The sequence below is a fragment of the Rousettus aegyptiacus genome, unplaced genomic scaffold (assembly GCF_014176215.1).
Source record: "Rousettus aegyptiacus isolate mRouAeg1 unplaced genomic scaffold, mRouAeg1.p scaffold_m13_p_4, whole genome shotgun sequence".
In the NCBI taxonomy this organism is placed as follows: Eukaryota; Metazoa; Chordata; class Mammalia; order Chiroptera; family Pteropodidae; genus Rousettus; species Rousettus aegyptiacus.
The window spans coordinates 66649349-66663616 of NW_023416307.1; the positions used below are offsets into that span (position 1 = coordinate 66649349).

General features: G+C 36.5%; 1 protein-coding gene across 3 annotated transcripts in view; it reads right to left on the reverse strand.

The window, feature by feature from the left end:
• ALCAM (activated leukocyte cell adhesion molecule) overlaps positions 1–14268 on the reverse strand; it is a 177950-nt gene extending 163682 nt beyond the window's left edge. The window contains exon 1 of one of the 3 annotated variants that reach the window (XM_016151495.2): positions 13456–14267. In XM_016151495.2, the coding sequence (XP_016006981.2) occupies positions 13456–13528 (73 nt within the window). In that variant the 5' untranslated portion in view covers positions 13529–14267. Of the gene's footprint in view, positions 1–13455 lie in introns of all 3 variants that reach the window. The other 2 variants (XM_016151494.2, XM_016151496.2) reach the window with 2 other exon arrangements.

The following is a 14268-nucleotide window of genomic DNA, read 5'->3' on the forward strand; positions in this document are numbered from 1 at the left end:
CAATAATCCTAGAAAAACAGTGCTAAAAACAAACTAGTTTAAATATTCATATTTCTCTGGCACTAATTGTTCAATGCCAGCGAGAACTCTGGAAAAGTATAGTTATTAAAGTTTTTATTTTACATTCACCTGGATTGGCACCTGGAGGAAAAATTGGCCTAACCTTATTCCCTTTCTTTTTATACCTCATTGCATAGCTTGGGTAGAATATGGCAAACACTGTTTTTGTTTTTGTTTTTGTTTTAAGAATCATAATTCAGGGGATATATCATTCTCCAATTAAAGTTCTAAAAGCAATTGAAAAATTGTCTCAATATAAGTATTTCTTATTCATATGTAAATAAATGTTACAGTTTTAAATAGGCTTATTAATAACTAAAATTTCTAATTTTGACTAATGCATTTATTTAATCATCATACATGTACTTGGGAATATACTATATAAACACTGAGTAGAAAAAAGATTAAGAAGACATAGTCCCTGTCTCCCTCAAAGGGAGCACAACAAGAATAAACAGCAATAAGCAATAAACAAAATGAGCTCTGGAAATACAGAAGACAAACACTTTAGGGAGATTAAAGGAGAATTTCTGGAGGAAATGGTATCTAAATTGTGTTCTGAAGGAAGGGGGCACTAGTTATTTTTCAAATACAGAAAGGGTGATGGAAGAGGATGTGAAAGAAAGAGTTCTAGAATAAGACAGCAACATGAATAACAAGCCAGGGAAGGACAAGGCCATGGCACATATAGAAATATGGCAGGAACATGGAATTCCAGGAAAGACTGTATTGAAAAATGTATAAAGGACCTTAAATGCTATGATAGGAAGTTTGTATTTTATCCTTACTCTAATGGGTATTTAAACCAGATCAGTTACCAGTTCCTACTCATATCTTATGTCATTTTGATGGCAGAGGAGAGAAGAGATTGGAGGGGGCTAGAATGAAGTTTGAGAAATCTGTTAGATTACAGTTATTTATTTTTCTCATTTTTTTAGAATATTAGATCACTGTGCATTATTTTACTCTGAATCTAGAATCTACATAAATCTGTCCTTTGAGTGTACACGCTTTCCTACTTTTAACTTACTTCAGGCCAATTTAAACTAATGACTTACTATGCTCTCAGACATTGTGAACTACAGCCTGCAAGGTTATCTCATTTTTATTTTTAAATTTATCTTTAAATTTAGAGTTCAATCTCAGGATCGCAATGCAATGTTTCATTACCAGATGAGAATGGTATCATATGAATATGATACTAATAATTAGTGGATAAAGTCAGGGAGTTTGTGAATGACCTATTTGTTTTATAAAGTGAGTAGATTAAAGGTTATGCCCAATATATAATATGACACCACTCTCATTAATATTCTATTTCTTCATTGGAATAAAAAGGTGGCATGGGGAGGAGCTATAGTTGACAATTTTTTAACTTTAAACAACCTGAGTTGTCTCTTTTTTTATGTACTCAAGGGAGTAAATTGGTTTATAATAATTATTACTTGAATAATACTAACAACTTATGGATAGTTTATTTTTTTTGACAATTGCATTATTGAATGAACTTTATGTGTATTAATGCATTTAACCTTCTCAACAACCCTAACAGATAAGTACTATTATCCCTATTGCACGGGTTAGGACGGAAGAGTGGTTAAGTACTTTGCCCAATGTTACCTGGCTGGGAGGGTGGCAAGTGGAGACGCAGGTTTCAAACCCACACAATTTGGCTCCAGAAGCCACATTCTCAAACTCTAATATATAATGGAAAGTAAACACAATAAAATGAGCACTAACTTTAAAGAATACTTAAAACTGTAATGAATGAGCTATACAGGCCTCCATACCCAGATTGCCCTTCTCGCAACGCCTTAAGAGTAGAATAGATATCTAATTTCAACATAAAATGATTAAAAGCTGGCTCTGTGTTGGCAATTCTAAATATGCTAGAGAAATGGGCCATTTCTTCAACTGATTGCATTTTTGTAATAAATTAGGAATTCTAATGTGTAAGATTATGTAATTTTCTATGGAACTCAACAAAATAATTTCCATTGTGAATAAAAAGATAAGTGGGGATGATCACTTAAAACTGTTAATAAAACCTCAGGTAAAAGTTATTGATTACCAACAGTGCAAACTTTTACAATTTTTTTTTTTCTTAATTGATGTTAGAATATTTAATCTTAGAATTTATAAGCTGCAAAGATCTTAAAAATAATATGATATAATACTTCCATGACAAAAGCGAATCTCATAAAAGGTAAATCAATTGTCAGGGTCACACAAGTAATGGATATCAAATTAGACTGAAAATATAATTGGAGTTATCTAAATCAAGGGGATATTTGGGAAAATAAGAGGGAAAGACATAAGTAGAGCCTATTTCCATGTAGAAATCTCTAACCATTTGGTTAAAAATATAGGCAAAGTAATTGAGAAAAATACCAGCTATTTTTTTCTATTCCAATATCTGTTTTAATTTAACAGATACACAAAAGTAATAACAAAAGTCATTATTTTATCACTTGCTATATTAGAGTGATGCCTTGCTATAGTAGAGCGAAGTATGTTTCTCAAGTGTATACCTACTTTGATTTCTTTCAGCAATCTATTATTCAAAGAGCAGAAAGAACTAAGAACTAGAGTTTAAAATATAAATTATTTGTAGAAGCATTTTTAAAATTCCATTAATGAAAGAAGAATATTGTTCAATTTCCCAAACACCATTAATGTTAAAATTATGTTTAATAATCTCACTACTAAATTAGAGAAAAATCATAATAAATAAAGCATCCTACAGTGCTAATTAAAAGAAAGTAGGGAAACTCCTTCTATTGAATGGCAGCTGAGAAAATGTGCTTTATATTCAAAATTATAATTAATCATGACTCCATTATAATTAATTATAATGACTCCATTATAATAAACATGAAATTTTTTTCTCTTTCTAAGGTCTAACATCTTTTAAATTATAGACACACATATACAATATCAATTTCATAGACTATTATCATAAATTACATATATGCTTATAGTTTTGAAACATGTGTTCTTTTTTTCTTAATGGTCTTTGTGGGAATTATATTTTAAAGCCATAATTTTCAATTTGTGTTTTGTTTGTTTGTTTGTTTTTCTTGAATTGATAAAACTAAAAAGTTACTTGATATATATTGGGAATCTGAAATATCCTAATAAGAATATTAATTCCAATTTTGTTCTGGAAATCCAAAAAATGTACTCAGATGAAGCTGAGATATATCTTCCAATTAGTAAAATGAAGTATTTCACATACTTTTTTGATATGACTAAACTAACATTAACTATTATAATTACTGAAAAATGTGATTCATAGTAATTATTATGGGTTGAGAGTCCACTGTGTGCCAGAAACTGAAAAGTGCACTATACACTCATTACCTTTTTGAATATTCATATCCATGAACTTGGTAGTATTGCCATGCTCATTTTACAAATGAGAAAACAGATAAGAGCTAGGAATCAAACTAATGTTCTGATCCATAGCCCCAGTTTTGAGCTCTTGTGCAATAGAATCTGTGCTCTATATTGACAGTCTGTGAAATCTGTGCACACTGACAATCTATAAAAATTAAACAGATAATTATTATTTTTTAAATATCATTGATCTATAGCCATGCTGTCCATAAGAAAATCACTACTCAGTCAGTTCAAATCCTTTGTAAACAAACATGATAACCTCCAAAGCATACCCTGAAACTCTGCTCTTTTTTACTGTTTTGTCATTTATTTTAGTAAGAAGACATACTTCTTATCAGAAAAGAGAAAAATAGCTGAGCAAATACAGTTTGTTTTAATAAACAGATATTTATTTTCTATTCTATGATGATAAGAAAAGCAATTTTATCTTACACTAAACAGCCATTTCTAAAAGAAAATTTCTATTTGAGAACTAGATTATTGTCCACTGGAGTTGGGTTGAGTATGGGATTAATCCAACAGGGTAATTCCAAATATGTATTACATTTTACTCTTAAATCTGATAGCAAAAGCATTATTCATATTTAGAATCATGCCCATCTCTGCAAAAATATAAAATATATGTCTTATAAATGGTGTAAACATTTTTATTGAAAAATGTCATACTTACCATCTAGGTAGAGAAAAAATTTGCAGAATAAAGTATAAATGCCACAAGTTCGAACACTTAAAACTAAATGTTAGGCGGAAATTGACTTATTCATGAAATTACAGTAGTGCATATTGTAACTCCATTACAAGTATCTGTTGCTATGTTTTAAAATATATATCTTCAGCATGTTCTTGTTGAAAATTTCATATACATATTATTACGGTTTTTCTGTATCAAAGTGGCTATAAAATAAATATTTACTCCTTTCCATAATAGGTCCAAAAACTACAGGGTGAAATACATTTAATGGCACTGACTTTTTAAATAAATTTACAGAAGATAGTACTTTTTCTCAGCTCATAAACAATTTTGATGAGTCTGTTAAAATAAGCTTGTTGGGAGAATTGTTCAAAGTATGATTCGCTTAAAAGTAACTAAAGTCTCTTTAGCAATACCTATTACACAGGGTTTACAAAATGGCATTAGTTAGACCACACACACAATGTATACTGAACAATAAACTAACATAAATATCTAGAAACCATTTATGTAATAAAAAACAATTTCAACTATTCTTAAGGTTTCCATAGGGTATAAATGTTCCAAAATGGAAAAAAAAATATGGCTTATAATTGCATAGTTTATGTTTTAAAAGTTAGACATCTTATGTGTAAAAAGCAATGACAATAATTCATTGTAAATGCACTTCTGCCCATTTTTGGCCCCATCTCAAGTATAACAAACATAGGCACCAATCTATCCACAGCTTTGGCCTTATAAGTGAGTGTGCATGTCTATTACTTCTCTAATTTTAATATTTCCATAAGCTTTAAATAAATAAAAACCAATCTGTTATCCTGTTGTTCTTGTTGTTTTTTAAGTTATACTAATAATACAAAATTATAGAGGAAGTATGATGAAGGGGCACTCCAATATACTTTTGTTGGAACTTTTTAAAAACATATACTTTTTATTGAGATAATTGACATATATCATGGTACTAGTTTTAAGTTTCTAACATAATATTTTAATATATGTATATAGTGCAAACTACTTATCACAATAAGTTTGGTTAATGTCCATCACTGTATACATAATTACATTTTTTCTTGTGATGAAAAAATTTTAAGACCTACTCTCTTAGCAACTTTCAAATATATAATAAAATATGTACTCTTTGAACTGTAATTTTCTAATTTCTTTCTAAATGAAAAATACATATATTCTTTAACTCAGTAATTTCATTCCAGGACATTTCCCTGCCAACATAACTGTACATATGCATAAAAACTTGTATTAGGATGTTCATTTCTGTATTGTTTATAATAAAACAAGATCAGAAACAATCTATATTTTCAAAAATCGTGGAGATGGTTACATTAATTATGGTATATACAATAAAATACAGTATGCTATGTTAAAACCTGAGGTAAAGTTATATGTGCTGACATGGGATAATCTCTTCATCTCCAAAATGTGCTGCTAAGTGGAAAAGGAAAGGTACAAAATTGTGAATATAGAATGTTCCCATTTCATTTTTTTAAAGGGGGGCAATGTATATGCAAATATTTGCTAGTGTCTGAGTATATGAAAAATATCAAAGCGATCCTCTTCTGAACCCCACAACTAGTAAGTAAACTAGAGAAACTACAGGAAAGTATTTGAACAACTTCAAGGAATTCCTGGTCACCTCCAGGACTTAGAAGCCATGTTCTTTCCCACCTTAGGTCTTCACTTATACCATTTAGCTTGCTTATTCCCCAGCACGTACCTCAAATATCACTTCCTAAAAGAACCTTTCTGATTTTTTTCCTAAACTCCAGGCCAAATCTGGCCACTCTGATGTAAAATTCTCTTTATTTGTCCTTGTAGTATTTAGCAAAACTTCTAGTAAATAATTATAGAATGAGTTGATTGATGTCTCTTTCCCAGAGAAGATACAATGTCTTGGAGTGATAGGAACTAGTTTATGGCATTAACACCACGCACAGTGCTTTGCACATATTGAGCTCTCAATAAACAGAGTATTTATTTCATGTTGTTAACTATGTGGAATTGTTAATTCACACAAGTTTTACTATTGAATTAACCCACAATGTGACCTTAGGCAAGTAGCTAAGTAATTTTAGGTTCTTTATAGCTCCAAAACCTTGAATCTATGAGTCTAGGCATAAATGAAACTAAGAACACTGTTGTCTCTGAAAGCTGGCTAATTTGCTATTGAATTTTAGGTAATCTCTTAACCTGAGGCCTTCTCTATTCCAGCTGTCAAGTAAGAGAACTGAACAAGATGAATGTCTTGTTCCAAGGCATCTTCTCTTTTTTCCAACAACCCGTCTTCTATCATGTTTTAGCTTCTGACCATGAACTGCATATTGTATGTCTTTAACCCTTCAATCTCTCTCTCTCTCTCTCTCTCTCTCTCTCTCTCTCTCTCTCTCTCTCTCTCTCTCTCTCACACACACACACACACACACACACACACTCATACACACTGAATTTTTCTATGACTTTATTTCAGGGAAAGATAAGTTTTGAACAGTAGAAAACAGCATTCTTACTAGACACTGCTTGAGCTTTAATAAACTGTCATATTTCTTGCCCAAGGATCTAGAAGAGGAGGGTGAAAATTGTAAATATGGGGCTAAGGATCTGCAGTAGGGTCTTTGCTGCTGCTACATCCCCCACTAATATTGTGTGAGAGGTGAACTGATTGCAAAAATGGTCCTAATTCTTTCTCTTGGTCTTTATCCATACCTTTTGTGAAGTATTTTTAGCTCTTTCCATTCAATAGGTGGAGATGACTTCCCCACCCTTGAATTTGAGCTGAGCATGGGACTTGTCTTCACCAACAAAATGTGGCTTCCACCAAGAGAATAAGCCTCGGAAAGCATATTAAAGAATGAAACACCAGGGAGAGGAGTCGATTGTCCCTGAACAGTCAGCCAACCCCCAAAAGAAAAGCTGCCCTGTCTGACTCATAGTGAACTATTGCAGAATGGAGACATCCAGCTAAAATCAGAAAAACACCCAACTGTCCTGACTAAATTGTCAACCTGCACAATAGTGTACATGTAAAATAGTTGCTGATTCAAAGCAGTGTTTTGGAGTACTTTATTATGTGGCATAACTGACTGATAGATTGTGGCTCGAAAATTCAATAAGAGTAGTTAGACCTCTTTGCATGTTTTTTGATTGACTTAGAGCTAGGTAAATTCTATACCCAGCAACCTCCCCACTAACAGGGAAATACTTGGGAATATGCTCACAAAAGTTTTAGCCACAATAGACAATGCCTTCTTCCTTCATTCTTTTATATTAAAGAGGACAACACTGTGATATTCTTTATCTTGTGTGCTTAGATAATATCCTCTCACCGGTCTTTATCTCCAACTACTTTTGGGGCTTTCTGAGTAACTAAAACACTCAGAGATAGCTGAACCAAATAACACTTGGGTGCCTAATTAGGAATACTAACTGTACTAGCCATATTGTTGGCTGCCTCAAGTCAAGTCACCATTGCTAACTAATACAACTGCAGCTTACATGTACAGAAAGACTTGGGGCTTCCTTCAATTTTATGGACACCCCTGAAATTATTTTTTAGACCCAAATTGATAGTAAGCTACCAAGAAATCTTATAAAAGAACAGAATGGAAAGTGTGTAATTGGCTGATAAAGGATTTCGGGATTAGACTGAAACAGGCCTTCTCCAAATACTCTACAGCTAAGTATAGCTCTCAGGTGAATTTCAAGCACCATTATTCTCTTGGCATATCAGGTTAATTCTGTTTCCACTCCAATCCATGAGATCCTTAATGTCCTACACTCGCTACAATATTCTGGGGTTCTAGGCTATAACCTTGCCTCTCTGTCATACTTGACATTAAAGGAGCATATAACTCTTATTGATAGTTCACTGTAGCTGATGCTTAAAATTAAAAAAAAAAAAAACAAATGTTTAGAAACATGCAGTAGTCAGGATGATGAATTCATGTCTTACAGTTAAGTACTCTAAGGCATACATATAGACAAGCATAATAATTATAGTAACTATATAATTTGTCATCCAAACTGCACTTTTGAGAGAAAAATAGGATACCGTTAATAACTGAATCAGGACATCAGGCGTAAAACAGAACTGTCTTGGATATACCGGGCTATATATTTTATCAAGTGATAAAGGAGAAAGTTTTAGGGAAAAGAAAGAAGGAGAAACAAGGCAGAAAAAGTGGGCATCTGTCTAATTTCTGATTAATCTGTTCTCCCACAGTTTAGTTTTATTATGATGTAATACTATGAATTCTTAGAAGGTCAGACACAGGCATGTTCATTAAAGTACTTCAACTCAAAGTCAAATTAAGTAATTCTTTAATTAGAAACTGTTTTGGTTCATGCATAACTCTGATATTCTCTTAAATGTATTGGATAATTGAGAACTGACTGGATAAGTAACAGAAGCAGCACTAAAAGCTAATTTCATTCTTGGAACATACACTATAACAATGGCTTATGATAATAGGTTACCATAAAACAATTGCTGAATACCACAGCACATTTAGAACTCGTGCTAGCTAAATATATATGGTGTTCCATCTAATAATATGGTGGAAGAGAGAGAATATAAATTTTGTTGTTTAAACAGAAAAAATTAGCTGAATGAAAACATCAGTAATTACAAATGTATGTTAACACTTTAACCTTATCAAATTGCCTATAATCCTTTTCTTAAATATAGAAGATATATTTTAGTCTTGATTTTCATCTCCACAGTAAAGGGAAAATTCTGACCTGATACAAAAAATTAACGAGAAATATAAATGGACATTTCTCTGGTCTTTTTCACTTCTTATTGAAAAGAAATTGATATCCAAAAGTAATAATCAAATAAATATTGATTCATCACCAACCCCTCTCATGAAAACTCTTTTTAATGTTCCAGTGAGTTAACTCATTTCTTAATACGCCACATACATTCATATGTAAGAAATGAAATGTATCTTTGTGAAAATCTAACAATGAAGAATTTTGAGAGGAGTTAAATTTAATTTTCTATGTATGCACAAAGGGACAGAGAGACTCTCTTATCATAGCTGCGCCTATGTTGTTCTCCTGCATATTGGGAGAGTAACATATAGATTACATGTATCTACTTGACTTAAGGGCTTCAGAGAGCTAGGCCTCTTTGATGATGTTTTATGCAAATTAAATGGCCAGAACAGAAAGAGATGTGCTTGAGAATATAAAACAAGGTGATTGTAAAACATTTCAAATATTATATGACAAAATACTGCCATTTTATACCAAGTATTGCTGGCAACTTAGTGTTCAATTTTACAAATGCCTATGTTTAATGGTGTGAAAACTTGGGAATAGAAGAAAAAGAAGAAAAAAAAACATTTTGCCTGCTTTTTATAAAATGATCATGATAATTAAGTACAATAAAGAGTGTTATTCTATTAAGAATATAGTAAAAGTCTTAATAGAGAATGTCTTAACTTGAAGAGTTCAAAATGCTGAGCAAGGGAATTATTAATCAAAACATGCATTAATAGGGAGAAAATTAAAAGGAGCAGAAAAATAACTTTCCCAAGGTCACAACATTCTTATATAGCATAGCTAAAAATTAAACACATATATTCTGACCCTAAGATGTAAAGTTTTCTGGTAACACTTATTACTATTAAAGTAAGTTTTTATTGATTTTTTCTTTTTAATAAGTCAACAGTAAACAAGATTCCCTTCTAAATTTCTTTTTAAAAAGACAGGATAGTTTAAATTTTCTGTAAAGTCAGAAAAAGTTTGGAATCCAACTTTTGTTTAGATTAGTCATGAAAACATTTTGGAATGGTATAGAATTGAAAACACGAGGAAAGCAGTAGTATCTTCTATTTATCTCTATATTGCACTCATAACCATGGTACAGTGCAAATCAATTTCTTTGTTTAAGAGCATTTTGGGGGTGTATATATAAGGTTTTGTCATTTATATTTTGTTCTAGGAACTGTATGTGAAGTTTTGAGGCAAAGTTCCAGAAGGCATAGGTTATGCTAATTGATTTTTTTGAGATCTAAAAACCTTTCCCACTCTTGGGGTCTCTTTACTCAGGAGAATGGGAGACTAATTCCCCTCTATCACAATTTTTTTTTTTAAAACAGTCCTATACAGGCCTACTGAGGAATAAGCACAAGATATTATAATGAGTTTATAAAACTAGGAAAAGAGATAGAAAGTTAGCAATATAGCCACTGACATTTTCTAGTAAAACAATTTACATGGATTGTGTCCACTCAGACTATCTGAAAGCATTAGAAAAATACAGAAAAATGGCTCTGCCTTGCCCTAATCAGCTTTTTAATCTTCAGTCATTAGAAACAGAGTTTTGAGCTACAGCTGTCTCAGAAAGAAGATTCCTAGTTCACTGTTTTCCTTCCCTACGAGAGTGCTGAAGTCCAAGAGTGAAATGACTTGCTCAAGATGCCTAAAGGTAGATGGTCCTGAGCCAAGCATAGAAAAGGTAGTTTACTGAAAATAATAACCTATTAAATTGTAATTTTTATTGGATCAATTAAATCATCAAGGAAAGGACAATATCTACTGGTTATTAAGCAGTTTGTAGCTTTTAAATTAATAAATTTTATAATCTCAGCTCAAGAAGTCTCTGAGTTGATGCTTTTCCCAAGGCCTTACTGCAATAAACCAATTCTTTCTGAACGTAATATCACTGAAAAAAAGCTTTAAGTGTTATTATGTCTTAGAATGAACCTATATTAGTGAGCAATGAAGAAAAATGCCAGAGAAGAGTGAACACAGATGATCCAAGTGAAGAAACAGTTAACTGCAGGACCCCACCTCCTTGTTGTAAATAATCAAGGAAAGCCTTTTTTAAAGCAATACAAAATGTCACCACAGGCTGACGCTCTTTCTATAAGAATAATGAGATTCTTTGCTCCTCTGAAGATGCGCACATACTTCATTGCCTTTGTAAGTCCCAAATCAGTTTTCATGGTTCATATACAAATTTTCCTTCCCTTCAGAACAGAAGTATGCCATACCTAAAATGAATCAACGTTTATGTAAGGACTACAGACCAAAAGATCTGCAGGATCAGGTTCATGAACTCGAATTTTGTCCTGTAGGTCTGGACACACTATTACAAACTGCTCCGGAAATGAAGGGCGGCAGGCAAGGAAGTAACTTAGTCCCTTTGACTAAACCAGCCGTTGGCTTTGCATCCCCACCGGACTCAGCTCTGCAGAGATCTCAGAAGAAGGCGCACTTGCTGTCCAGGACTTTCCTCCTGAGTCCCGACATGGCCTTTTTAGTGCCACAATCCTATCTTTTAAAACACACTGTCACCTCACCGAGAACTTAGCGCATGTGCTGGTGGATACATTAAAAAAAACTACCGATCCTAGGGGCTGAGGCTTCAGACTCCTGGGGGAGCCCGGCTGACGCTCTCCGAAAGCGCGCAGCTGGGTGCAGAGAAGAAACACGAGCTCACGCGCCAGTAGTATCACCACTAAGGGGGTCTGAAGGTGGAACCCACCCCATTTTAAATGTGCGAAAAAACCTGTCCTCTGTGGTGGCTCCACTGAAAATAATACCAGCGCGACCATACAGAAAAGGAAACTGGGCGTTTGCTTGTGCTCCCGGGGTGGGACTGTAGGTGAGATTACCCTTTCGAAGTGGCGAGAAGGTTATACTGAAAACTGTGGGCCTGTGGATCTTTGTATTTTACAAACTACATCACTCTCGTCCTCCCTTCTTTCCCCTTGGGTCCAGAGTGAGTGCCCTTCCTTCCCACATCCGACACTGGGCTTACGAAAAAGAGAAAGCTACACTGTGCCAAATCCAAAGAGATCTCCCCGCCCGACCTCCCGGGTATTCTTACTCCGCTCCACTTGCTTTAAGGATGGTCCAGTTTGCATTTTACAGTCCCCGCCCTATAGCCGGAGGTACAGCACAGATACCTCTTTCTCCAGCCTCAAAATAGCAGGTGAGCGCTTTACATCACACAGAAATGTAAACTTTAATAAAGAGATCGCGAGAGGGCACACCTCTCCCCTGCATCATTACCACCACAAACACACACAGCAGCAGTTCACAAACACTTGTGATCCTCAAGTCTCTAGCCCCTAGCCTCACTTTCCCCGTTATCCTGGGAAATATCCAGAGGCTTTCAAACCTCTTCTTTGGCCTCAACTTGGAAGGGCCCCAACAAATGAAGGGCGGTTCAGAAATTTAAGATGCGAAAGGGAAGTGAGTTTTTCTTTGATAAAAACTAAGGAAATGGGTAAAAGAACAAACAGAAGCCGAAATAACAAGTAGGAGTTTTACTTGGAACTGTCTAGGAAGGGTGAGAGATCAAAACTTCAAAGGGAGAAAAATTTTCCAAAAATCCTCAAGTCTAGCGAGGAAATGAACCTGATGCTCTGTCAACTGACAGGCGAGAACGCAGAACGCGCTGTTAGGACCAACTACTGTCAGCCATCCGCAGGTCTCAGGATGACAGAGCTAGGGGACGGCCGTAGGGGTGAGGAAAGGGATTCCCAGAGAGACATTTTAGTTTTGGGGGATTTTGCCTTGTTTCTTCTAATGCTAAGTACAGAACTGAGACCTGAGGTTGAATCACGGGTCTTGAAAAATTCGCAAACCCCTCAATGAGGTCTCACAAACCTAGCTGCTTATGTTCTAGTTCAGGCTGCGTCCTTAGCCTGCCGCCACCCCTACACTCTCTTCTTAGACTCTCTTCCTGTCTCTACCAAGACAATGAAGGCAGAGGTGTCCAAATCACAATTTAAGCTTTAGGAGGATTTTTTACGCGAGTGATTAAAGTCCCCTTTTCCTCTACCCCTCCCAACGCCTCTTCACCTCATGACATGGGGAAGTTACCAGGGGATTTTATCATTAAAAAGTGCCGCCAGTTATTGCCTGAGAGAGCTAAGCGAAAGGAACACTGCCCGGAGCGAAGTGCTGTGGACTTTGAGGTCCAGGGATTGGAGGGATTATCAGCGGGCGAGAGCTCGTTGCCTAGGAAGGAGCCAGCCACCAGCAGAAGGGGAGAGAGTAAGGCGATCCTGCCTGCGGGTTCCTGGACCCCTGACCCCGGCCGCACCCAAAGTTCCTGGAAATTTACCCAGTGCCCCCAGTCTCTGCCCAAACTTGAGCCAACCGGCCGAGCCCAAATGTGAGGTATAGGTAATTGACACTGCCATCCCTTTACTTCCCCCCACGCTTCTGGGAACACTACCCAGTCGGTGTAAGGCCCGGGCCAGGGACGAAGGGAAACTGCCCCTAAGCCCACGTTGGTCTGGGGCTGCTCCGAGGTCTCTGCTCACCTGGCCTGAGGACAGCAGCGGAGATCAAGAGGCAGAAGACCAGACGGCAGGAGGGGGCCGCCTTCGATGCCATATTCCTCCTCCTCCTAGGGGGCCACCAAAAGAGTCTGCGTTGCAGGAGGGGGCGTCGTTCCTTTCCCCACGCTGCCGGAGCGCTCGCAGGTCGGGACACAAGGGGCAGCGGCTTCTCGCAGACACACCGCCCCCTGAGCAGTGGCGCTGCACCTTCGGGTCTCCGCCTCACGTAACTTTCCACCACGCAGCGCCCCAACTCCTCCTCCCTCCCTTTCAACACTCGCCCTTGGCCCTCTTGTCTGCTCCTCCTGAGACCGGCGACCCTCTTTTCCCGGGAGACACTTGAATAATTCGGAAAGGTATACGTGGTTCTTTTTTCCTGGTCTGCTATTTCTCTTCTCTTGAAATAATTATAATAATGGTAGTGGCAGTGCGTATAAAAAAGCCGGGTGCTAGGAAGGAATCTCCTTGAGTGGCAACAGGGCGCGGAGGGTCCAGTCGGTCTCCTCAGGTGGCAGCAGCGGTGGCGGTGATAGCAGCAAGGATAGCAGCGGTGGCAGCAGCACTCCGGGCTGCTCTGAGTGGAGGGACTGGAAGGCGTGTGTAAGCTGCCTCTTTCCTCCTCCCTCCGCCTCCTCCCTCCTTTTCCTTTTCTCCCAGCTTCCAGGGCGCAGCGCAGAGCAGGTGGTTGGAGCGCGGATCCGCAGCCTAGAGGCGCTGCAGGACCGAGTCGTAGACTGCCCAGGTCCGGAACTTCGCCGGGTAGGCGCGCGCACGGATTGCAGAAGCCCGTTGGGC